A 25709-nucleotide genomic window follows, 5' to 3' on the forward strand; every position below is an offset into this window, starting at 1 on the left:
ACGGTCCGTCATGACTACACGTCCACGGGGCAGATTGTTACGTTAAAGGCTGTTGACAAACATTTGCTTTAACAACTAACTTTAGTCATAAAATTACATAACGTTACTTAAATAAAGTAGTATTTATAAAACTCGGACTGTGTGTTTATTTTCCTCCGTCGGTCGCTGTTGCCTGCCGCTTAGGTTGAAATGCATTCTGGGATATTTGGCTCTCACAACAACAGGCGAGCCTGCTCCGATGCATTGTGGGTACAATGGGCGGCGCGAGTCGCATCCGCGTATTATGACCGCGTTCGTGTCGACGAGGAAGACTCATTTAGAATTTCACTGGTTAAACGGTGCAACTTTTACTACAGTAAGCAAACTATATATATATATATATATATATATATATATATATATATATATATATATATGTATGTATCCGTCAAGTATTTGTGTAAATGTGAATAAAGACAATGCAGATTGGTGTGTACATCCATTGTGTTTTTATTACGTCAAGCATTCAGCCTTCACCCCCGCCCTCCGTTAGTAGTAGCACGCACGCACGCACGCACGCGTTCAGCCGTCACCCCCCTCCACGCCTTGTCGTCCTCCAATAGTCGCAGGTGCGCGCCGCGCCTCCGTCGTCGCCGCCGTCACCGTCTCCGCGCCCCCCGCCTCCGTTGCTCGAGACACGCCGGTCGGCGCAGGCGGGGCAGAACGCGCGCGAGCAGCCCCGGCAGATGTACCTCCTGCACGCGCAGCAGACGGTGTGCGTCTTGCTGTCCTTCTTCGACGGGCAAATCTGACACCTCTTCCTCTTGCTCGCCACCCTGGACAGAGCCGAGGCGACGGACGCCGCCCGCGTTTCCGGCTCCCGTTCCGCCTCGGCTCGACCGCGCGCCCTCCGGGCGGCCCGCACGACCGCCGCGGACGCTTCCGTGCGGGGGAGACACGCCCTCCTCTCGACGAGCGGCGTCACGAGCTCTTTTCCAAGCCGCTCGAGGAAGAACCTGCGCTTGCTCCGCTTGCCGGACATCCAGTCGGGACGGACCTCTCGCCATATCACAAAGGCGTTGTAGGCGGACACGTCGACGACGTTGTGGAACACGACCAGGGGCCAGCGGGCCGTCATCCTCCTGCAGCTGTACGTGCCGATCACCTTGTCCAGGTTGTCCACGCCTCCCTTGTTGCGGTTGTAGTCCAGGATGATCGCGGGCTTCCCGTCCGGGCGGTCGCCGACCTCGGCCTCGGCGTGCCGCGTGCTCATGAGCACCACGTTGCGGTTTTTCTTGGGCACGTAGGACACCAGGGCCGTGGTGGGCGTGAACGCAAACATCGAAGAGAACACCGCCCTGTCCCTCGTCGCCAGCAGAGCGGGCGGAAGCTCGGGCTTGTACTTTCGAACCGTGCCGACCACGGTGATCCCCCTGGCCAGGAGCCGGCGCGCCAGCTCGTAGGACGTGAAGTAATTGTCGCACGTCACGTTGCGACCCGCCAGGCCCTCCGTGACGTCGAGCACGACCCTCATCCCCAGGTTCCTCTCGGGGCCGCCGCCGCCCGTCGTCGGCTTGCCGGTGTACACTTGCATCTTCCACGCGTAGCTGGATCTGGCGTCGCACGCCACCCACGTCTTGATTCCGTATTTCGCCGGCTTGCTGGGCATGTACTGCCTGAAGGGACACCGCCCTTGGCGGCGGGGGGGTTACGAGGAGAGAGAGAGAGAGAGACAGAGAGAGACAAGACAGAGAGCGTCGTCATCATCGGTATTGTCTTTTCGCGAATCTTTACAAGAAAATGAAAAAAAAAGCGCCGCAGCCGCCGCTTACCTCTGAACGGAACCAGCTGCTCGTCCACGGTCACCTTGGGCTCCGGGTTGTAGAGGAGCGGCAGTCGGAGCACCCACGCGTCCCACACGTCTCGCACGGCCGCCAGTTTGTTGCTCGCTCGTCGCTCGCGCCTCGTCTCGCGGTCGTCGAATCGCAACAGTGTCGAGTACGCGTGAAAGACCTTCAGCGGCATCGTGGCGCGGAAAATGGCCCTTCCGCTCTCCGCGTCTCACAGACTGGCGGCGGCCTCCCCTCTGGACCTGTACACGCCCGCCAGGATCAGGAGGCCCACGTAGGCGCGCAGGTCGACCCGGTCCATGCCTTTCCAGTCGTCCCCGTATCTTCTGCGACCTTCGAGGTTGGTCATCTCCAGGACAATGTCTTCTATCGCGGGCGTCACAAACAGCCGGAACGTCGAGGCGATGTCGGTGGCGCGGGACGCCGCTTCCTCCGTGGGCCCGGGGGTCGGCGGACCCGGCCTCTGCTCGTCGGTCGCGCCCCGTCTGTCGTGCGCCGTCGAGGACCACGTCAGTTCGCCGTTTTTGGACGGAAAGGTGCAGGTCTCGGGTCTTTCGCCCACGGCGCGTTCTTCTTCTTCTTCTCCTCGCACCTCGGACAGGGGCCCCCGCGTCCCACACCCCCCTGAAGCTCTATCTGCGAGCGCGCGAGGAGAGAGAGAGAGAGAGAGAGAGAGAAATTCCAGCACCTCGGACAGGGGCCCCCGCGTCCCACACCCCCCTGAAGCTCTATCTGCGAGCGCGCCAGGAGAGAGAGAGAGAGAGAGAGAGAGAGAGAGAGAGAGAGAGAGAGAGAGAGAAATTCCAGCACCTCGGACAGGGGCCCCCGCGTCCCACACCCCCCTGAAGCTCTATCTGCGAGCGCGCGAGGAGAGAGAGAGAGAGAGAGAGAGAGATTCCAGCACCTCGGACAGGGGCCCCCGCGTCCCACACCCCCCTGAACTTTGCACAAACTCCTCCTTGGTAACTCCTTGGTCACCCGCAGGCAAACGCGCGGACAGAGAGTCAGGTGGGGGGGTGGCGGGTGGCGTCTGTCCGAGGTGCTGGAATTTCTCCCTCTCTCTCTCTCTCTCTCTCTCTCTCTCTCTCTGCCCCGGTCGGCCGATGTCTCTAGCGCGCCACCGTCGCGTTCATGTCCTCGTACACGTCGTCGAGGGGGAACCGCTGCAGCTTCTTCCTCTCCTGCCGCTGCCGCCACCGCCGCAGCGCTTCCTTCGTCATCCTGCACGCCTGTGTCGGAAACGAACGCGTTAGTGCGCGCGATTGTCATCGCGGCGTCGCGAAGCTTTTTTTTTTTTGGGTCGGGCGCCTACCTTCAGGAGCGTCCACGCGAAGCACCACGCGACGACGACGACGACCAGGACGACAAAGGCGCAGGTCGCCAGTGTCGTAGGGGGGGGGATGTCATCCCATCGCTCGTCTCGACACCTCTCGCCTGTCGCGGACACGAGAGAGAGAGAGAGAGAGAGAGAGAGAGAGAGAGAGAGAGAGAGAGAGAGAGCGCGAGAGCGGGTCATTCGCTCGGCCTCGACGCGACGTCCTGTTTCGCGCGCGTGCAATATTTTTGCTCACCCGGCGACGACGGCTGCGGCACGACCAGGAACACCGACCCCGTGCCCCGCAACTCCACGGGTCGCCGTTGGCGATCGTATTTCAAATACACACACTCGTACCGCCCCGCGTCGGCGGGAGTCACGGGGTCGATGACGACGTCCACGTCCGGAAACGTTTCGCTGCACCGAAGTCTGCCTCGGTATTCGGGGGCGACGGTGCCGCCGCCCGGCTGGTCGTCTTTGAACAGGACCCTTACGTCGCCGCGACCCGTCATCAGACTCAGGTACTCGTGCTTCGGATGGGAAGATCGGCACCGGACGGTCACGGCTTCTCCGGGCTTCCTCCACACCGCTTCGTCGGGCCCTGCGTTGATTTAAAAAAAAACACACGCCCCAAATCATTTCGCCTCGCCTCGCCTGCGCGCGCGCACACAGAGAAACAAGCACGCGACGCTCACCGGGACCGCGCGGGGCCGCCGCGCAGGAGAGGCACAGGGTCGCCGCCGCCGCGAGGCTCAGGTAGAAAGTCGACATGTCGGCAGAGCGCTTCCCGGCGTCGAGGCGATCCGTAAATAGCACGCGACCGTTTCCGCGGGCGCATTCGTTAGTATGTCACCGACATTGATGTCATCGGCCACGCGAACCCCGACCGAGGGTACGCGAACCGAGGTGGCCACCGCGAATTAAATTGTCACACGCCCCTCAAATCTCGTGCCATACGCTACACAAGGCAACGACACGTGGACATTGTGGTTTTACCCCTTTTTATTTTATTTCACACACATACGCACGCACGCACACGGACTCCAAAGTCGCAGCGACGGGGACGGGTGCTCGTTTACGTGGAAAACACGTGTCGCACGAGGGTGCTCCTTCGCGTCACGCGAAAGCGACGGTGAGAAGTGGCCGCCCGCTCGCTCCCTCGCTTCATCTTCAGGGCACGACGGTTGGCCGCATGTCCTCGTAAACGGCGTCGTCGGGCCGCCGGGCGCGCTCGGCCGCTCGGCACATCCGGGTCTGCGGACGCACGCACACAGGAACGGTTGTTGTTGTGAGGGATTGAGAAAAGCTTGCACGCGCACACACACACACACACACACACCACTCGGACTACCTCGTGGATGATCCACGCGAGGAGCCCTATGACGACGGCGGTTCCCAGAAGCAGCGCGCCGACGCAGGTCACGTTCGCCACCAGGGCCGCCAAGCCGTCGCCCCAGCTCGCCGTACCTGTCGTCGTCGGGAACAGCACATAAAATACAAATAAAAAGCGTTTAGCTAGCCTGCGTTACACCCCCCGCAGCCCTTTTGGGAAACTTGCGTGAATGTTGAGAAGGAGGAGGGCCAGCCGCCACCACCAGGAGCACCGACCCGGTTCCCCGCTGGTCCAAGGACAGGTCGAACCCGGGCTCGCGCCCCGAGTAAAAGCACCAGTACTGGCCCGTGTCTTCGGCGATCAGGTTCTCGATGACGGCCTCCGAGTCCGGGAGCGCAAAACCGAGGGGGAGGGGTAAGGGGAAGGGGTAAGACAGAGAAATGAGATTCACCCTTAGTATGTGTAATAGCACAAAACAAAACAGATTTGTTCACTTCACATAAAAAGATCTTGGAATGAGATGGTTAGCGTTTAGTCCACTGTCTATAATAGCCTAATTTAGAGATCACTTATTTTTTACAGACTACTGAGAACTTTGATCGCTTATACATGACAACAGATTGAAATATTAATGGGCCAAAAAAGGCAAGGGAATAAAAACGTGTCTTTTGTCTTGCTAACTACCACCCTACTACCCCTGCTTTAGATTAATACTGTTATTAACGAGCTAACGCTAAATCGTCATGCTTATTAAGCTGGATAACGAGTAAACACCAGAAGAGCGACGTTACATTCATTACTTCAAAACGAAACAAAAGTGATAATTTGTGACTTACCCTGCTGTTGAACTCCCTTCCTCATCAAGGACTCCAACATGTTTACGTTTAAGGTGCTGGATCATCGCCGTGGTGCTACCGTGCCAGGCCATGTCGCTTTTGCATATCTTGCAATTAACACACTTTTTTGATTTATTCAGAGTGAAATGTTCCCATACCTTGGAGGAATTAGGTCGCATTAATTTCTCTGTCTCCGCCATGTTTCAGAACAATATCTCCGCTGCTCTTTATTTATTTTTCCTAGCAATGCTCTGCTGCGCGGAGCTTTTTTTTGTCTGTTCTGCTGCGTGAGCGCTCAACTTTTTTTTTTCTCTGCTCTGCGCGGCGCGCACAACTTTTTTTTAATACTCAAACGTAATAGTCGCACGACACAACGAATCAATAAGGAAATTCGTTGCCAGCGCTTTTAGTAATCGATTTAATCGATTTGTTGTTGCAGCCCTAGTCTTGTGTTGCACTTGCTTGATGTTTGACTGTTAGGAAAGTTGTTGTCAAGCTAACAAACACAGCTACAGGCTGCCATCTCATTCGGTTTCCCCATGTAACACATGCTTTTGCATGTTTTCACACACACTCACGCCACACACGCAAAAAAACAATCCGTGCTGGTTCATCTCCAACCTCGCCGACAGTAAATGGCGCATCTGTGACGCTGCACGTTGACTTGCTGGTTTGTCATAAACAAAGCAAGCGGATTTCAACAGTTTCACTAAGTTTAGCCGCTAGCAAGACGTCTCGTTAGCGATGTTAGCATCTAGTCACTTCTGGCATCTTTTTTTTCAACAAGCCGAGGGCGGTCGGCAACAGCTCCTGCACATGAGGACATGTCTCCCTGAGACGACTCTGTGAGTGACAGCTGCCTGTTGCATATGAGCTGGTAGCCCCGCCCACCCAGTCAATGCGTGCAGGCAGCCGGACAGGGAGCGGAACACTGGGTGCGCTTTTTTAATAAAGTACCGGTACTAAAAATAGTCAGAACCGTACCGTTTTAAACATAAGGGTACCGCGGTACCTTTCTAGTACCGGACACCCTCCAACCCTATCCAGGGTTCCCGCGGGTCCTTAAAAAGTCTTAAAATTAAATTAAAATCCGTGAAATTAAGGTCTTAAATTTACCGTAAAGTTGCTGTAGGTATTACATTTTCAGCCGGTGTGCTTAATGATGATAGGGAAGCACAGCGGCCACCGTAAACATCTAATTGCTTATTAATTTAGTACGTGTGAAACAGGTGTGAAATGAGAGTCTCCGCGATCCAATAGCTTATTACGGTAGGTCGGCTACAGACGCTGATGTCGGTCTGCGCATGCTTACCGCCATTACGCGGTTGTTGTGGTGAGGTTCAAAATGCAAAGATGGGAAAGTGTCAATTTAACGACAAGTGGATGGAAAAGGATGCATTTAGGAGGTGGTTGGTGCCGACTGAAAATAACAATGAGGCGATGAGTAAATTCTGCAAAAAGACCTTTTCATTAGGGACTGTAGGAGCCAAGCCTATGCTTTAAGCTACTGAGGCGTTTTGATCGGAAACTTTAGTTGACGCGCTGCCGTTGCCTCGAGGGATAAATAAGAGTTCACTTGCCTGTGGTTGATATGCACCTATGTCCGTTTATTTGCATCAGGGAAAGCTCGTCCCTCCAATTACAGCACCCAGGATTACAATTTATTTTACTGCATACCACAACTTTCACAGCGTTCCACAGCGGTCAAAACGCATTTGTTCTTAGTCCCATCAGAAATCACCTGTCGAGGCCCCAAAGGTTCCTACCATATATAGTGTGACACACTAATCAATAACAAATACCAATCTGCTCGTACAGGAACCATGGGGCTCAAAGCCGTCGAGTCGCACATGAAAGGAGGAAAGCACCAGTGGTACGTTGCAGCAGCTAGTCAAAGCGGGTCCAGGTTAATCCCTGCATTGTTTGCAGCTCGACCTAACGATGCTACTAGTTCAGACGCCACCTCAGTCGGCTATAACAAGTTTCATTTCACTGCCAGACACCCAGAGGTACTGTGGGTTCTCTATACTGTGACGAGGCACAATTCATTTAAATCTAATGAGGACATACGTGACATCTTTGCTGCCATGTTCCCTGATTCGCAGCTTGCAAAGTCATTCACCTGTGGTGAAAATAAAACTGCGTATGTCGCCAAATATGGCATCACGTCATTCATCAAGAAGGAGCTACCGTGCAGCGTGAGAAGCCATATAACGTTATGTTTGACGAAAGTTTGAATAAAACGTCAAAGAACAAACAAATGGACCTTCATTTGCGGTTCTGGACTACTGATGATGAGACTGGCACACACTACGTCATTTCCCTCTTCTATGGGTCGGTGTTCACGGGTCACACCAGAGCCGAGGACATGTTGGTTTCATTTCAATGTAAGTAACGTTTACGACTGTGTCGCATACTATTATTCATACTAAGTGTGGTGTAAAATTGAGTAATGTCAGTGCGGTTTAAAGCTCATATGCGAGTGGTGTAAACACCACAGTTAACAACACATTAGCACAGAGCTTAAGGTTTATATAACTGTTGGTAGATGTGGTTTATGTAGTTTAAATATGCCGAATTGTGATTTAAGTATTGATTTCCATTGTATGAGGCAATAAATTGAGTAGCCTATTCCAAAGAATTGATACAATTTTGTGGTCTTAAATTATATTTCTTGAGGTCTTAAAAAGCATTCAATTTTACTTTTAAAATGGTGAAAGAACCCTGCATCTCTAGAAACAACAACACAACCTTCAGCCCACTGATGCACACTGTGCTTTCTCACATCACATGGTGCATAAAAGAGTGGTAGGAGTGGATTCAAAGTAATTGTCATGCAATAAATTATCCACTAACAGAAGAATAACAGAAGAACCCGCAGTAAAATAAAAGTGTTTGCGATTGGTTCAGTGTTGTTACTGAAGGAGGTCTTACACATACACTGTAAGAAAAGTCCGTAAATATAAGGTACAATGTACCATGTTAATGTGAAGGAATTTTCCGTTATATTTTTTTACAGTAGTTTTAACCGTATTTTTAAAGGACGCATTGCATTGTGGGAGCATGAAGCGCCGCGCGCGCTAACATCTCAATGACGAAGCGGTTATCAACGGACGTTTACCGGAGTTGGGAAAACCTTATTGCACTTCTGTGGTATAAACTATATTTCCTTTAACTAAAAATAAAGTATTATGTATTGTTCTGTAATTAGAAAGTTGTCCAGCCTGTCTTTAATGTTAGCTACCTTACCGGGATAAGCAGAATGTAACCTTCTATTCGGGGGCTGAGCTTTTAGTGCAGTTTCTGAGCCCCCGTTGTTCTCTCGGTTCATAGGATAACGAACGGAAATAGCAGGTATTGTGAAGGCGGTTTCCTCAGTCTCCACACACCGCTATCAGGCTAATGCCCAGCTGAATGCCGCTCTGAAACGATCTTCACTCCGTGAGAATTAGAAGCTAGCTAACCAGCGAACACCTGTTAGCAAGACAAGGGACTAGCTAAAGTTTAGCCCCTAATGATAGCTTAGCCATTAGCCCTCGGTTTTGGCTAGTTGGGCCGGCTAAAGATAGTTAACGCCGGTGACGCCGGTTAACGAGTGCCGTCATGTTGGCTTGTAATGTCTGTGAGTTTAGATGCTTCTCATTGACAGAATACCTGAAGCACTGCAGATCACACAGACATCTAAATAATGTACTTTTATCATGTGGCCATAAAGATTGTGGAAGAAGCTTTTCCTCATATAACTGCCTTGCTGTTCACATGTCACGAACACACCCAGACACAGATTTCAGAAAAACTTAGAACCGGAGTGTGTCTGTGCAGTTGAAGTGTTTCTTCAATTTTTGCAGCAGACAATGTGCAGATGTTAAACGGCTTGTGTCTCACTTGAGTGACCACATACAAGAGGGTCTGACTGTAACTTGTCCCTTTAATGGATGTTCTAAGACATTTAATGTAAAAACATCGTTTTCATCTCATCTGTCCAGATATCACAGAGGGTGGAGTGTCACCCAGATAGCACCTGTTCATCTGTGTGAACCTGCAGAACAGTATTTTCCAGGTGAGAGGGCACATGTTGCAGAGAATGAAGGAATTGATGTGAGTAATGCAGACGAAAGTAATGATGTTGAAGTAGACCAAAGTAAGGCTGCTGAGAATGATAAAGTGCAAGATGCCTACACAGAAAATCTAGCTCAGTTTTACTTGGGTTTGCAGGCAAAGTATTTAGTCCCAGCCTCCACAATTACAGAGATAGCAAATGAGATGAAAACTCTCCAGGATATTCAACAGGAGTATACAATGGATGTGCTAGCTCAAGAACTTGAACAGTATGGTGTTCCAACAGAAACATTAACATGTCTGGGGAAGAGTGTATATGAGCGGAGCCCTATGCATGAGGCCTTGCATGCAAGTGGTCCTTTAACTACACACCATCGAAGGCTGCAGTATTACAAGACGCACTTTAACTATGTTCACCCTGTTGAAGTGACACTTGGCTACAATGATAGAGGTCAGAGGAGATACTATCATTACATTCCATTACTGGATAGTCTTAGAGCAATGTTGAAAAAGGGAAGTGAAACTCAGCAGAGTTTTAACCCTATTCATGTTGAAGATGGTACACTTTGTGATTTCACTGATGGGCATGCCATTGGATCTAATTCAATGTTTGTCACAGACCCACATTCTTTAAAGGTGATGCTATTTCAAGACGCTTTCGAGGTGGCTAATCCTCTTGGATCTGCCAAGCAAAAGCACAAAGTTTTAGCTGTGTACTTCACTCTTGGAAATTTCGATCCTCACATCAGATCAACTGTTGATCAAATCCAGTTGGTACTGCTCTGTACAGAGAAAGACTGTAAATATTTTGGAGTGGATAAAGTTTTTGGTGAGCTTGTGTCAGACTTGTGTGAGCTGGAGGAAAAGGGCATATCTTTTGAGGATAAGATATACAGAGGTACTGTTGCATGCATAATGGGAGATAATCTGGGCTCCCACATGATTGGTGGGTTTACAGAAAATTTCAGTTTTGCTCAGTATTTCTGTAGATACTGTCTAGTCACAAAAGATGAGTTTCTGTCTAACCCGCTCACAGTTTTCACTCATAGAGATCCTGCTGATTATAATGAGTCTGTGCAGTTCACCCTGAAGTGACCATGCATAAGGGCATTAAAGGCAACAGTGTTTTCAACAAACTCTCACATTTCCACGTGTGTCAGCCTGGGCTGCCGCCATGTTTAGCACATGACTTGTTCGAGGGTGTTGTGGACTATGACCTGGCGATGTGTTTGCAGTGCTTAGTTAAAGAAAAGTGGTTCTGTTACAAGTCACTAAATGACAGACTCAAATTATTTCCAGGAGAAAGCAGCAACAAGCCAAATGCAATTCCAAACAAAGGAAAAAGGCTTGGAGGCCATGCAGCCCAAAACAGGTGGCTATTGCGGTTCCTGCCTATTTTGGTACATGACAGAATTGAAGATGCTGACAATGCTGTCTGGCAGCTGGTACTTCTTCTGAGGGAGTTGGTTGAATTTGTCGGTGCACCTAGCCTCTCAGAGTCTCAGATTGCTTACATGAAGGTACTGACTGAAGAGTATGTGGAAATGAGGCAAGAGTTATTCCCACATTCAAATCTGAGACCAAAACACCACTATCTTCTTCATTATGCAGACTTGAGTCTACAGTTTGGTCCACTCATACATACTTGGACCATGCGCTTTGAAAGTAAGCATAGCTATTTCAAAAGATGTATCAGGTCAAGTCGAAACTTCAGAAATGTCACTAAGTCACTCGCTGATAGACATCAGCTGTTTCAGGCTTATCAGAGTCAGGGCAGTTTTTTCAGCCCCCAGTTTCAGGTGTCAAACTCCACTAGCTTTTATCCTGAGCTCTATGATGGTGGCATAAGGGCAGCAGTTTCAGACTTTGGACTTAACTCATCTAACTCCGTTGTTACAGATAAAGTGCAAGTTAAAGGCACTTCATATGCAAATGGTATGCTTGTCGTACAGAGATATACCAAAAGACAACTGCAGTTGGGGGAAATAGCAAGCATTGTTATCAAAAGTGAAACAACTGTCCTGCTTTTGGTGCGGGGGAAAACTGCCAGCTGGGTACCTGAGCTTGGCGTCTATGAAATTGACATAATATAATAGTTCCAATAAGCTTATTTGTGAAGATCTTGACAAGCTTAATGACTATGCTCCACTTTCTTTTTACCACAGAGGTGCAAGGTTACTCATCCCACTCAAGCATATGCCACTATGGAGCTTGTGAAAGAATTAGTTCAGAAAGCTATAACATCGCTCAATAATCATGTAATAGACTGACTCATGGCAAGACTGGAGGAGATTGGAGTAAACAATGTAGATGACCTTAACTTTGTCAAGACGGAGGATGTCGATGGAATTCTGCCACCCATTCAGCAGAGACGACTAATTCAAGCTTTCACTGCAGGTACGTTTTTACATTTATTAACCAAATATTTATGTATGTCCTATAATCCACAGGTTACCATTTTTACAGACGTAGACTTTTTGTCCAAAAGCATCACAATTGTATGTAAAATTTGTATCAGTGTTCTGCTGCCCTCTTAAAAAAATGAAAATGTAGTGGGGTAAAACATACAGCTCGTAACATGCATTTATTCATACCATACCGAAATTGTTATAACTTAAATCTGTGTAAATGTAACATCTATGTTGTTGTATGTTATCCATAGAGTCACCAGCTGTACTTGGCTTGGCTTCGACATCTCTGCAACACAATGTCCATCCGCCCCAAACTCTACCTCCGACAACTGGTCCCATGGAGGATTCTCCATCCCGGGAGACATATGATGTCCCATGGCACAAAATGCCCCCAAAACTCATGCTTGCCTTAAGTGAAAAGAAAAGGCCGATGCCTAAAGAGAGAAGAGAGCTGGTTCGGATAGTCATTGACGATGTACTCAGTAAAGTGCGTGGCAGGCCTGGAAGAGCAAAGCTGCGGGAGATTGCCAAGAAGATTGTAGGACAACATCCCTGCTCTTTTCAAGACAGAGAGCTCAATGGAAGTAAAGTCATTGGAACAGGATATGATGCTCTGTTCATACAGCTAGAAAACAGACTTGAAAATATTAGAAGGCCATTTACCTTCAGCTCAACTAAGAAGGCAGCAGAGGGTGAAGACGCAGAAAGGAAAAAGTCTACCCTCTCTGATCGTTATGGGTGTGTGGAGTGGCAGCCTGCTGTTGAGGATGTAGCAGAACTAGAGTCTTAACAAGATGACTTGAAAAGTGCCTTCAAAACCCATCATCTTCAGGAGTTGTGTGTTCGCAAATTGATGACTGAAACATATTCCATCCAGCGTGCAACAATAAACAAAGGAAGCACTGTAAAAACAGTACAGGAAGAGTGGCCCTTCCTTTTTGAAGCTGTTCACCTGTTTGACCACACATGTACCCTCATTGGCTTACCAGTGCAAACAAAGCTGGCAGAGGAAATGTCCATGAAGGGAAAGAGCATCAAAGACTACCTAGACTCAAATGGGATGAAGATGCCACCAGGTGAAGATCCAGTACAACTGATCTCAGGCATTGCAAAGTTCTTCAAAGAAAAGCCCGATCTCCTTTTCTACCAAAGTGAGGTAGGTGTATACTTTTTATTATGTTGTTTTTGTTTTGCAGATATATATTGGAAACATAGTTCATGACGTTTGTGTTTCTTTGATATTTCATTTTCCAACAACAGGAGTCAAATGCTGCTGGACTGAGCATCCCAAGCACACCTTGCATCCTTATCATGGGTATGTAGTCTGTATAATATTTAGGCACGCATGTTATGGATTTCACTTAATCTTTACTGTTAACTCTAACTCTTTACTTTTTTCAACTCTTTACTCTCTGTGCAAAGCGCCAGTCAATTTAAGCTACATGGTTAAAATACTTAATCCAGTGTAAATGTGGTGGAGTAAAAGTCCTGATAAATATTAGTGTAGGAGGAGGAGGGTCTATTAGTTACTGTTGGATCCGGTTTAATAGTTGCTGTAGAATGAGGAGGGTTTGTTGAACAAAGGCAACACCACTTGTAAAAATAATAATGTAAGCTAGCCAGATCTAAATAATTATGTTTTCAGTGGGTTTCTGAAGTGAATGTGCCTTGTTATTTTTTTTGTTTATATTTTTAATCTTCTAATATCTAAATATATCTGTTTTAAGGTGATCAACGATTCAAGATCGCTGTCGATCAGGAAGTGGTCAATGACCATATCAACTCCGTCATTGTGGCCCTGAGCTACGCTTTCTCATTGTTTTATGTATTAAACATAAAATACCCAAAGGAGATGTCAATCACCCTGGAATTCATACAAAGGTAAGAAACTCTTTTTTTTTTTTTTTTTTAATGTTATGTATGGAGCATATTGTGTTGCTGTTGGACATTGTAAATACACGGTTATATGATTTACAAATTAGGGCTCCATAATTAATCAAATTTTAATTACAATAATTATTTTGGCTTCCCATAATCAAATTCACGTGATCGAGCAATATTTAAAATTATTTAATCGGTGCATAGAATGCTCTGTATCAGTTTTTTTTTTCTTCTCCAAAGCTCCATAAAACCACTCTGATCACATGCCTCCATGAGCCAATCAGTTGTTCCCTGCACCCTAACCTCTAACCACATCCTTTTTAAAGCGTCAGAGCGCAACGCAGACATTTAAGTTGCACTGTAATCCTAGTTGCTATTTCGTCCGGTAGATACCGGGCACAGGTGCTCTGTTGGCACCGGATTTTTAAATGCGCCGTTAATGTGAACAGAAAATTTCATTGCCTGTATCTTTTCACGGAAAACACGCAGGTTTAGAAAGCGGTCGCACAACAGCTGAAAAGGTGTACTCCTTCACGTTAATTTATTCTAGTAGTTGTCCTGTTATGGAACAATATTCAAATTGGATTTACAAGGATTTTTCCATCTCAACATGCTCTGCGTGTTACTCGGTTGGTTTCATGCATTTCATTACGTGTGTTGCTTAAAACAAAATCCATTTCTTTAAGAGTTTTCCTGGGAATAAATCCTGAGTGAGGGTCAAAGGCCGAGAAGAAGGGGACCAAACACCAGCACATTCCTCCAAGACTGCTGAAGTTCCTGTTTGAACTAAACAACTTTGAGAATCCATGGATGGCAAATTGAGCTGTTTTGCCATGTATTTGGAAATGTTTAAAAGAAAGTGGAAAAGCTGTTTTACTTGTTTCTGACCACCTTTTGGTGCAAAACCATTATTGTCATGTTATTAATGAATGTATCGTTGTTTACTTTGTTGCTATTTAAACAATTTTATACAAAATGAGCACTTTTTAATGGTGCTTCGCACATAGTTTTGGTGAATTTTCGTTCGATGCATTGTTTGTCTGTTATGTGTTTAAACCTATACAAGTTCTCAGATCTCATGATGATCCCCGGAATGCACTTTATGAATATGGCTAATATGTAGCCATTGAATGCACTTTTATGCATATCCTTCATGGCATAAAAAATAAACATGTTGAATTTATATATGTTGTGATTGTATTTGATCATGTTGCTGTATTCGATGTTTAGTTATTTTAACTCATTACATGACCTTGGTCTTGTGATGGATACCATTTGTCATTGTATTTTAGCATTAGAGTGGAATACCAGAAAATGTAGGCTGCCTATTCAGAATTTTATGTTTCAGATTTAAAGAAACTGCCCATAGAAATTGTACAGATTTTTCTGTGGTGAAGACATTTCTTGGTAGCAAATGCTACTGAGGGTATACTGTAAATATACGGAATAATCCGTTCTAGGATAAACAGATGTGTCTGTGAATAAACAGAATATACTGTAAATATACGGAATAATCCGTTCTAGGATAAACAGAAGTGTCTGTGAATAAACAGAATATACTGTAAATATACGGAATAATCCGTTCTAGGATAAACAGATGTGTCTGTGAATAAACAGAATATACTGTAAATATACAGAATAATCCGTTCTAGGATAAACAGAAGTGTCTGTGAATAAACAGAATATACTGTAAATATACAGAATAATCCGTTCTAGGATAAACAGAAGTGTCTGAATAAACAGAATATACTGTAAATATACGGAATAATCCGTTCTAGGATAAACAGAAGTGTCTGTGAATAAACAGAATATACTGTAAATATACGGAATAATCCGTTCTAGGATAAACAGAAGTGTCTGTGAATAAACAGAATATACTGTAAATATACGGAATAATCCTTTCTAGGATTAACAGAAGTGTCTGTGATATTAACGGATAAATTCCTGGTAATTTTCTGCCAGGACTTTATCCGTTTTTTTACGGATTTTTTTTTACAGTGTATCTACTTGCTGCTGGTATCAAACTATGGAATGCCGTTTTAGTCAAAATTAAATGAATGACCAAATACACGGTAATGCATAATGACACAGCATTTCATGATAAATAAATGAATAAATACACGGTAATGCATAATGACACGTACTCGGTAATGCATAATGACACGTACTCGGTAATGCATAATGACACGTACTCGGTAATGCATAATGACACGTACTCGGTAATGCATAATGACACAGCATTTCATTTCACGTTCTTATATGCAAATCAGGGGGCGTGGCTATCTATCACATTCAGAACAGACGACAGAGCCGTGTGCCGTCGACACCGCTAGCGAACGCGGAAGCACCCCCCTCCCCCTAGCATGCTAGCATTAGCGGATCAAATCGATCAACATGGGTTATCTGCAGATACTATTTTGACACATATTGAGGGTTTTTTGGAAATACTAGGGCTTGCGGTTCCCACTTCGGCAGCTCTAGACTGCGGTCAACTCAGGCGACACTCGGATATCCGTGGTCAACTCAGCCGACACTTGAATTTTAGTGCACGTTTATGCTGACATTTACGGTATTGAGCAAGTAACCGGACCAAACTTTGAGAAATTGTACCGTAAATGTCAGCATAAACGTGCACTAAAATTCAAGTGTCGGCTGAGTTGACCACGGATATCCGAGTGTCGCCTGAGTTGACCGCAGTCTAGAGCTGCCGAAGTGGGAACCGCAAGCCCTAGTATTTCCAAAAAACCCTCAATATGTGTCAAAATAGTATCTGCAGATAACCCATGTTGATCGATTTGATCCGCTAATGCTAGCATGCTAGGGGGAGGGGGGTGCTTCCGCGTTCGCTAGCGGTGTCGACGGCACACGGCTCTGTCGTCTGTTCTGAATGTGATAGATAGCCACGCCCCCTGATTTGCATATAAGAACGTGAAATGAAATGCTGTGTCATTATGCATTACCGAGTACGTGTCATTATGCATTACCGAGTACGTGTCATTATGCATTACCGAGTACGTGTCATTATGCATTACCGAGTACGTGTCATTATGCATTACCGTGTATTTATTCATTTATTTATCATGAAATGCTGTGTCATTATGCATTACCGTGTATTTGGTCATTTATTTAATTTTGACTAAAACGGCATTCCATATCAAACGCATTAGCAGAGTCACCAATGATACAGTAATATAATTAAAATGACCCCTGACCTGCTCTGATATATATATATATAAATATATATAGCATGTGGAGGACTCAGCAGTGTAAATATAGAAGATTATACACATGTCTATCAGCTGTTTTTTGCATTTCCATGTGTGTACATTATGAATCAGTCAGGAAGCTTTATTCCAGTCTACACAGAGTCCATCTAACATTCACACTAAACGTCACTAACATGTCAGCACGTTGAGGAGAACAAATATCCTTTTGTGCTTGTTGTACTCTCTGCTGCTCATGGTTTTATTAGTCATCAAAGTGACAGGCTTCTGAACGAGGTGGAAAAGAGCCTCTTAATAAAAGAAAAACATCACTAGTATGAAGGAAACGTGGGAATTGTGAACCCAGTGAAAAACGAAATAAATCTATTGTCGTGTTTGCACCACTTATTGATCAGTTTCACGTACAAGTTCTATAACGTGAAATATTTCAACATCTTTAGTAGCATTTCTCACTTCAAGCTAACGTTAAAAGGCTAAACGGTCGGCTCTATCAAGCTAACCAAGTTAGCGGCTTTAGTTTAAATACACTTCAACTTTCTCACAACACTCACAAGTCAATCGAAGTACTTTACGTTGCACTAATTATTTCAAATATGATACAAATATTAGCATAAACATCGGTGTATTTTGAGCTACAGAGGCAACGGTAGAATCCATGAAACAACAGTCGCTTAGAAGGTGCATAAATCTCACTTGTGTCCTGCAAAACCTTCTTTGAACGTTGTCAGTAGGTCACAAGTAGACTTGTGGATGCAAAGACTCGCAGCTTGAAGGTTTTGTCGGGAGAGGGTAGAATTGCCTGCTTCTCTGACTGATAGATGTGAGTTCTGTGTGACGCTGTAATGTTCAAAAGATGCGCTGCGGTAACCATGGCAACCACGTTCGGGTTCCAGGTGAGAACTGGTCTTACCTCAGAGCACCAACATTCCTCCTCTGCAGAAACAGCTATCATTGCAGCTTCATGAGGAACATCCATATCGATCTGAGCTTAGACTCGCGGTCTCCTGTCCCGTTAGAAAGACACGTGACTTACCCATGGACTTTCCACCAATCATTCTCCACCCAGGCTGTTACCAAACGCTGTGTTATGAAGGTCAGATCCAATAGAAATGCATGTGTCCACTGAGACTAATGTTGAACAGGTTTCCTCCATTGTTGCTGTCAATCTAGAGACAGGATGCCGGACTTTCAGAATAAGTGAAGTCAATTTGAGGTGAAAATGAAAACGTTTTCTGCATTTTGTTGCCAGTTTTTTTGTGTGACAAATGTCTCCAAAGATATTCTATTGACAGCCCCGTGGATCACATCTTGAGTACTTTTTTGTGAAAGTAGACTCTACCCGTGGATATATTGTGCATAATAATTGGATGTCTACACATTTGAACCTACTTGTAGTAATAGTGGTCCCATAAGCAGAGGTGGTGGAAGACAGACACGTGCCTTGAGTGATGCCAGTGTCTCTTTGGAGCTGTTTTAGAAACCAGCACGTAAAGTCACACGTGGTTTAGTTCAATCAATACAACCAGAAGCACTACCGACATTATTGGCTACGTATATTTGCACTTGTGATCAGGTTTTCCACTGCTCTCAATGTACTGTACCTCAGTACAATCTTGCTTTACTTTAACGCCACCAAGAGGCGTGGTAGTGGATGGAGGGAGAGATTCTTCCCCCGTGGAGGAGAACATAATCTTGTGTTTTCAGAGGTTTAGAGGTTTTCTTGTCTCTGTACCAGAAGTACTTCAAAACAAATGATGATGATGGTTATCCCACAGAGCGGGTCAGTGTAACACTCTTTACAACAGGAGAGTCTTTGCTCATTTGGGCCTTTGGTTGTGCTGTTTGATTGTAGAACAAATATAAAACAATTTGATTACAAAAATAGTTCAATTTCATCATTAAATTAAATAAATTTATTTGTTTATTGATAAAACAATTCCAAAATGATTTAATCACTTATAGTAAAGTGGAGGAAATCATGTTCATGTTTCAAATATATTTACTACTATACTTATTGGTGAAATGAATCCAATGTGAAGTAAGGTAATGAAACGATTTTATGAAATAGTTGACAATTTATTTATCGTTAATAAGTGTTTTGTCTTTGAAGAAGTGGGCATTCTTCTCCTTTCTCTGGCGTCGATGTCTACAGTGGAAGAGGACAAGGAGGACGCAGGAGTTAAAGGATCACATCTTCATCTGGGAAACAGTTATATATTTGCTTTACTAAATCAGTTTCATTAAATCAACAATGATACAAGACAATTATAATTTAAGATAAAGTTGTAGACGGAAGAAGTCACTCTCCCTGTAATAAAGTAATGAGCACATTCCACCTAAAGAGGGCGCCACACTCTTTGTAACCAATGAAAAACTAATTTCAAATTTGTCAATAATTAACCGGATGGTTTGTCTTGTCATGTTAATGTTTTTTTTTATAATCAATCCATCTTTCTTTGTTTTATTTTAAATAGTCAATATTATCTTATCAATGATCCTTTAAAACAGAATCATCGGTCAACTTCAAGGTTTCTCTTACAGTAGTTAACATTTATTAATTATCACTACATGATATTACATTAGCACTTTATCAAACTGGTTTATTCTATCAACATGTCTCATTAATATAAAAGTGCTTCAATGATGGTGAAACTTTGATCACTTACCTGAAACAAACAAAGCGTGTGACATCTTCTCCCCTTTTCTTCATTTTAACTTCCTTCTCTTTTACACAAAACTCAAACAAATGACCAAAATGACCGCAGCAGTTTGAGCTAACGAACGAGTGGAACACAATGCTGACACTCATTCAATGGTAAGGTAATGGATCACTGGTAGCCAGGGACTCAATTAGTTGTTAGATGGATTATATTTCAACACCTGTTTAAGGCCAAACCAGTTTATGAGCACCAATCAACCATTTTGCATAGCCCATCGCAAATTAGAAGGCTTTACAGTCTGTGCACAAATTACAAAAAAAGACGAGATGAAGATATAGAAATATTGAGAAAAAGACAAATGAGACTAAGAAAGTGAGAGGAAGGGACGTGCGAGGCCCAATGAGCAGGCACAAGGGCCCTGATGCATCACATTACATTACATTACATGTCATTGAGCAGACACTTTTATCCAAAGCGACTTACAATAAGTGCACCATAGGGATTCAAACCCACAAGAACAAGGAACAAGAAGGTGCAATTTCATCAAATAAGCTGATTACAGATAAGAGCTAATATAAGTACAATTAAAGTGCTACAAATGGGTTAGTGTTTTTACTCAAGGTAAAGAAGAGGTGTGTGTACATCATTCAAACTTTTTTTTACAATTGCAATAGCTTCATATAGTTGTTTTTGTTTAAAGATGTATGGTATCAATATGAGCCAATGGGCTTGCAGCTGAGCGGGCAGGTCAGAAAGTACAGAGAGACGATTTTGGTCTTTTTGTAGTGTCACCGCTAATTCTCGCTCCTGTTTCCTTTGGGCCCTATTTATGCGTCCTATTAGTTTTAACCCCAGTGGGAGATGGGGTCCAGTTGTGTGACTCGCAGCCTTGCCTCCAAACAGAAAACCAGGAGCCATTTGTTGTTCACTTACTTGTTATTGACTGTAAATAAAAATGATAAGTAGCAGTTGTTTGGATGCCTGATGATTCCATTCACCATCACAGTCACAGGGCAGAGGCCGTAACTATGCTCCATTCACACCAACTCATAGGAGCGCCCACCTCACCTGTAGGTGGCACACTTCGCTTTTAACACAAATGAAAAGACTAAAAAATAGTAATTTAAATACATGGACATGTATGTAAGAAAATACCCAATTCCCCCAGCCACATCGTTTAATTTAGAATTTTTTCTAACGAAAACGATACAAAAAATAAAGCTTAATGACGACTTAGAACGAGTAAGAGGTCCTTTCCAGTTTCAGAGAGTACTTTATTACACAAATCCCCAAACAAACCACCATTAACACATCTGAAGCACACAGGATGGTTATATTCATTTATTCGGTTGGCTTTTACAGTAGCAACAGTAAAGCAAGATTTTCCTACTCTAAATAATGCTGGACCTCAGAGGGACTTTAATTGATCACACAAACACACAGCTCTAATCTCATATATATACTTATTTATTTATTAATTTGAATAGTAAATTATGTACAATTGTGTTGTAATGAGACAGTTGTAAGACAGAGACATGAGAGACGAAGACAGCTTGCGTTCCGGTCAGTGGGAGAGGGGCAGCGGAGTCACCACATGTAGGAGTCATCGTATCTGTGAGAGAACACAAGGGAGGATGTGTAACTCATCAATATCTATATGGACCCTGTACAGGTCACATGACTCCTGAAGGTCTTGACCTTGATCTCTGGTCTCTGCTGCTGTCGCCACCAAACAGCAGCTCTGCCACCACATCCTCTTGAGTTGAACGCTTCCCATACCTGGGAAGAGGGGGAAGGAGAGCTTTTAGCCATTTGATGCAGTTTGACCAGAATGCAAAGCCAACTAACTGTGGTGATCCGCTGACTTTATCTACAGACCTTTCACTTATTCAGTGAAAGATCTCAACGTCCATTCCAAAGATTGGCACACAGGTGTTTGTGCATTCTTGGTTCCAACTTTGGTGATAAATCTCAGACTTTTCCTCCTGTGCCACCCCAGTTCACACTCAAGGTCTCGACAACTTTTGGATGAAACCCTGTTGCCACCATCAGGTCAACATCAGAATGTCTCCAATATCTTCAATTCCATCTTATAGGAGCAGTGCATACGATTTAACAGGATTAGTCATTATGTTTTTATCAGCGTATGCCATGAAACTAACAATTGCTTTTGTTTGCTTAGAAGGAGCTGTTAAGATCTGCATAAGAAGCAGGTGATGGAGCAGGTGGAGTCCGACAGAGACAGAGACACGATAACTGCTCTAACTCTCTACTGCTTTACCTACTTCCGTTCAATCCTAATGGTTTCATTTGGCGGTCAGATTCCACCTGTGCATGCGAGAGCGGCCGATCGTTCTCATGATAAGGGATCCAAGAGAGCTGCAAATGCAAAAGCACACAGCCGTGAAGCACACGGTTTACTTCCTATGGCGTGTGTGTGTGCCTGTGTCTTTGTGTCTCAGTCTGTGCGGGAGACAGCACTTTTCAACACAACCCCTGCACCTCGGCCTGCAGTTCCTCTAATTTGCCATTAACCACCTGTTCCACCTCCCTCCATGCCTCCAGCACCCAATATTATGCTTGGTTACACACGCGGGGGGGCTGTGCGAGCAGCTTGTCCTGTGGGACAGATATCAAACAGCCGTGTCTCCGCTGTCACGCCGTGCCACGCATCCGGATCCTAATGGCCCAGCAGCACGCACATATCCCCAGAGTCGCTCTTCCTCCGTCCGTCTGGGTGTCTTTCTTCCATTTGGTGTGTTCACGTTGGCCAATGTTGGTGTGCTTTCCACGGACTGTTTTTCTTGCTGTTTCTAAACAATTTGGCCCGTTTTATTCTCCCAAATACAGTAATCGTGATTATATTTCTTCATTCAAATAAATAACACCAGTATGTGCTTCTCCTGTTTTTCCATTACATCCGAGTCGCAAAGACATTCTAATTTCCAACAAATAAATAGCTGGACATCCTTTTTTGTTATTTCCTGCTAATTTGAATTTAATGTATTGAAAGTATGAAAGATATTTTCTTTACCATGTTGTAAAACAATCAAATCAGCTTAACATATGTACAAATTGTAAGGTTACTTAACCCCCACTTTTCCAGAAAGAATACCCAGGACAGGTTCTCTCTGCTCTGATTTCCAAGACATTGTACTATTTATACCATGCTATGAACTGCATGATATAGTTATGACTACCTAGATCCATCAATCGTAGCTGGTGTCACCAAAACCATCACATTCCTCAGCACATTACTTGATTTAGTCATGCCTTCATATTGCCATTAGTTACCTCTATCAAATATATGTCTTCATCTGCAGCTCTTCAGTGAAATGTAAAACGCTTCTACTGAAACCAATAACTTTTTATTGGTTCTTTAAACCAAGTATCCAAATATCAACGATCTACTTGGCATTCAGGAGTAAGAACAGATCAATAAAAATGGCATCTGATGAGAGACTTTATTCCTGAGAGCAGAAGGCCTCGACTCAGACCAAGCTAACTGAATACGGGGCTCCTCCTCTCTTTTATTGCTCTGATGCCTGGAGGTGGTGGCCAGTAATCTAATGCACGAAGCTGCCATGTGCGGGGTGAAGGGTTGGGGGGCGATAGATGGGGAGTTGCATCACACATCAACAGAGCTTCGGGTTTTGAATGAAATTCATTTACCAATCACAGCCAATTAAACATGTGTGTTCTGATGAGCTTCCTGGACCGAATGAGATGTGCACACACCACTTTATTCAAACATTTTGAAGGATCAAAACAAAGTTTGGAGTCTTTGAAGTGCATTGATTCATCAAAAATCCGTCCTCCTCCCCCCACACTAATATCTCTTATCTCTTACTATCTCTAATATCTAGAGTCCCCGATCTAAACCAACCTGAGAGCGACACCATGATGATGTCAGTTAACCAAACAGAATGGGTGTGTGTGCATACCGCTGCCTGGTGATCAGATTGATGTAATGTCTCAAGGCGGTGTAGTATTTGGCCAGTTCCTCCGGGGGAGCGTCTTCTCCGGGGTTTTCAGGTTTAGGGGGGTAGGCGTCCGCCAGTGTTCCCAGACACACCAGCACGCAGAGCACCAAGGCCACCAGTGCTGTCCATGGCTTCTGCATCATGGCCTTCTGGAGATGGGAGGATAAGAAGACTTGTGGACTTTAAGCAAAGCTTTGAGTTAGCTCAAGGGAAATTCTTTCTCATAAGTCCACTGGTTATTTATTTATCTTTCTAATGATTTTGTTAAAATAGATAGTTAGATAGTAATATAATAGTTAAAATAAAACATTCTTAAAAAGTCACAGCCCAGAAGAGATTTATTTACGTTTGCATAAAGGAATCCCATCGTCTCTGAAACCTTGAATTAAGAACAGAGAGCGGCGGTCTGAGGGTCGATAAAGACATTGGATGTATATGTAACCTCTCCTTGTTTTCCGAGGGAAGTTTATTGTGTAACATGTAAAAACAAAAACCAATAAACTGAAACCTTTGGATTGACTAAGTGTCCGAGTGGTTCGTTCCTGAGGAAGATGAAGACAATGGATTGACTCCAGAGATGGAAAATAACCACCATCACATACTCTCAGGGAATCAGAGGTTCATTATGGAATTGACTTAAATGCCACACATTTAAGATGATTTGATAATACTCTGATATTGCAAACGCTTCATTTCCATCTGTGTGTATTATGATGCAGTCATGTCTTTTATGAGATTAACTACTGATATTACCGTTGTGCTTTTGTCATTAATGTTATCATTTTCAGTAAGGCTAAAACTCCCAATTTGACGTATCTCCAAATAGAACACATGACACTGAATTAAAAAGGAATTAGAAGAATAATATCTTAATGATCTTAATGAATATCAAATGGAAAAATACAGAACAACCAATTACATTTCAAACTTCGCCCCAGCTGCTGACCAACAGCCTAAAATAATTCAAAATAACGCTTTTAGTAGTTGTTTTTAACAATGAGGAAACTGAATTTGTAGAAAATAAATGCAGTCTATTTGATAAAAGTATAAATTGTAACCCGCCGTCAATAAGAAATGTAGCTGCAGACAGGCGTTATATTAAATGCATTCATTGTCTCAGACCTGAAGCAGAGCCATCCGGGCTTACCTTTGCGCTTCTTTCTACTGCTGCAGGTGTAGTATTTTGAGTTCAAATAGGAGAATGACAACCAGACATGTCTACAGTAATGGGATGTCACTGTGAGAAGAGATGAACTATGGAGATTTGATGAGATATGCTGTCATGTATCTTGTCATGTGGCGCCGAACGAGGTCTGGATTTGTTTTGCATCCCATGGCGCTGTCTGCGATGCTGAACGCACTCCCAGCAGCACCTGGGGGGCGGGGGGGGGCTCTTACTTCCCCTGAGACTAAACGCACAAACTCCAGCCCATAGCTACAGCTGGACATTTAACACTGGAGTTAGTAGTCTCAAAAAGTGTCTTTCTTTGTTTCCAAATGAGAAACTCTGCAATCTGTATTAGGTACCATCATCTCAAACCAATAGTGAGAGGCGATGAATAAAAAAAAACATCAGCTAAACTAAACATTTCGACAGAGGTCATGGCAGTTTAAATGTGTCATCATATTTTTCAGTCTACAATAATTTGTACGGTATCATTTGTCATAAGTGAAAGCATGATACATGCATGAAAACACCATTCTTCCTTTTGGAATAAGGTGCGCATATCTCAGCGTATTGGAACCGCGTTAATGCGCATAAAGGAAAAGGACGTGTTAAAAAGACTTACTTTGAGGAGATGTGGAGGTTACAGGTGGAGGCGTGGCAGAGGTCAATCTGTGACGTTGTGGATTGGTTTCTTCTCACTCTGAACAGTCTCTTTGTTTTCAACTCCGACAGAGGGGATTTATATAGTTTTTGCGGCACCGGAGGAGGGAGGGGTTACAACGTAGAGTGTGTCCTGCGCGTGTGTACGCATGCATGCTTGTGTGTGTGAAGCAGAAGCGGGGGTGTAAAGGCAGAATGCGTCAGATGGTGATGATGATGATGATGGAGATATGATGCATCACGAGGTCAGTCGGGGGTTTTTGATAGAGTTACCAGGTGATGTATTGGGCCACGACCAGTTGGGAAAAAAAGAAAGGAAATAGTTGATTTTTGTCTGCTTCTTTCAGAAA

General features: G+C 44.5%; 2 protein-coding genes across 3 annotated transcripts; both read right to left on the reverse strand.

The window, feature by feature from the left end:
• Positions 1-553: 553 nt before the first annotated feature.
• On the reverse strand, positions 554-17873 carry LOC134132980 (piggyBac transposable element-derived protein 4-like). The gene is made up of 6 exons (XM_062566159.1): positions 17799-17873; positions 3401-3745; positions 3142-3263; positions 2973-3058; positions 1812-2465; positions 554-1671 (listed from the first exon to the last, which is right to left on the reverse strand). The coding sequence occupies exons 5-6, from the start codon at positions 2002-2004 to the stop codon at positions 569-571; spliced, it is 1296 nt and encodes a 431-aa protein (XP_062422143.1). The 5' UTR covers positions 2005-2465; positions 2973-3058; positions 3142-3263; positions 3401-3745; positions 17799-17873; the 3' UTR covers positions 554-568.
• Positions 17874-20876: 3003 nt separating this feature from the next.
• On the reverse strand, positions 20877-25429 carry pyya (peptide YYa). Of its 2 annotated transcripts, none has more exons than XM_037475748.2 (4): positions 25322-25429; positions 23493-23680; positions 21247-21327; positions 20877-21160 (listed from the first exon to the last, which is right to left on the reverse strand). In XM_037475748.2, exons 2-4 carry the CDS (start codon positions 23672-23674, stop codon positions 21136-21138), a joined length of 288 nt encoding a protein of 95 aa, XP_037331645.1. In that variant the 5' UTR covers positions 23675-23680; positions 25322-25429; the 3' UTR covers positions 20877-21135. The 2 variants fall into 2 exon arrangements, with proteins under 2 accessions (XP_037331645.1, XP_037331646.1); XM_037475749.2 differs by having other exon boundaries at positions 23493-23703; positions 25322-25423.
• Positions 25430-25709: the final 280 nt, after the last annotated feature.

Source organism: Pungitius pungitius, chromosome 12, assembly GCF_949316345.1.
Source record: "Pungitius pungitius chromosome 12, fPunPun2.1, whole genome shotgun sequence".
Lineage (NCBI taxonomy): Eukaryota > Metazoa > Chordata > Actinopteri > Perciformes > Gasterosteidae > Pungitius > Pungitius pungitius.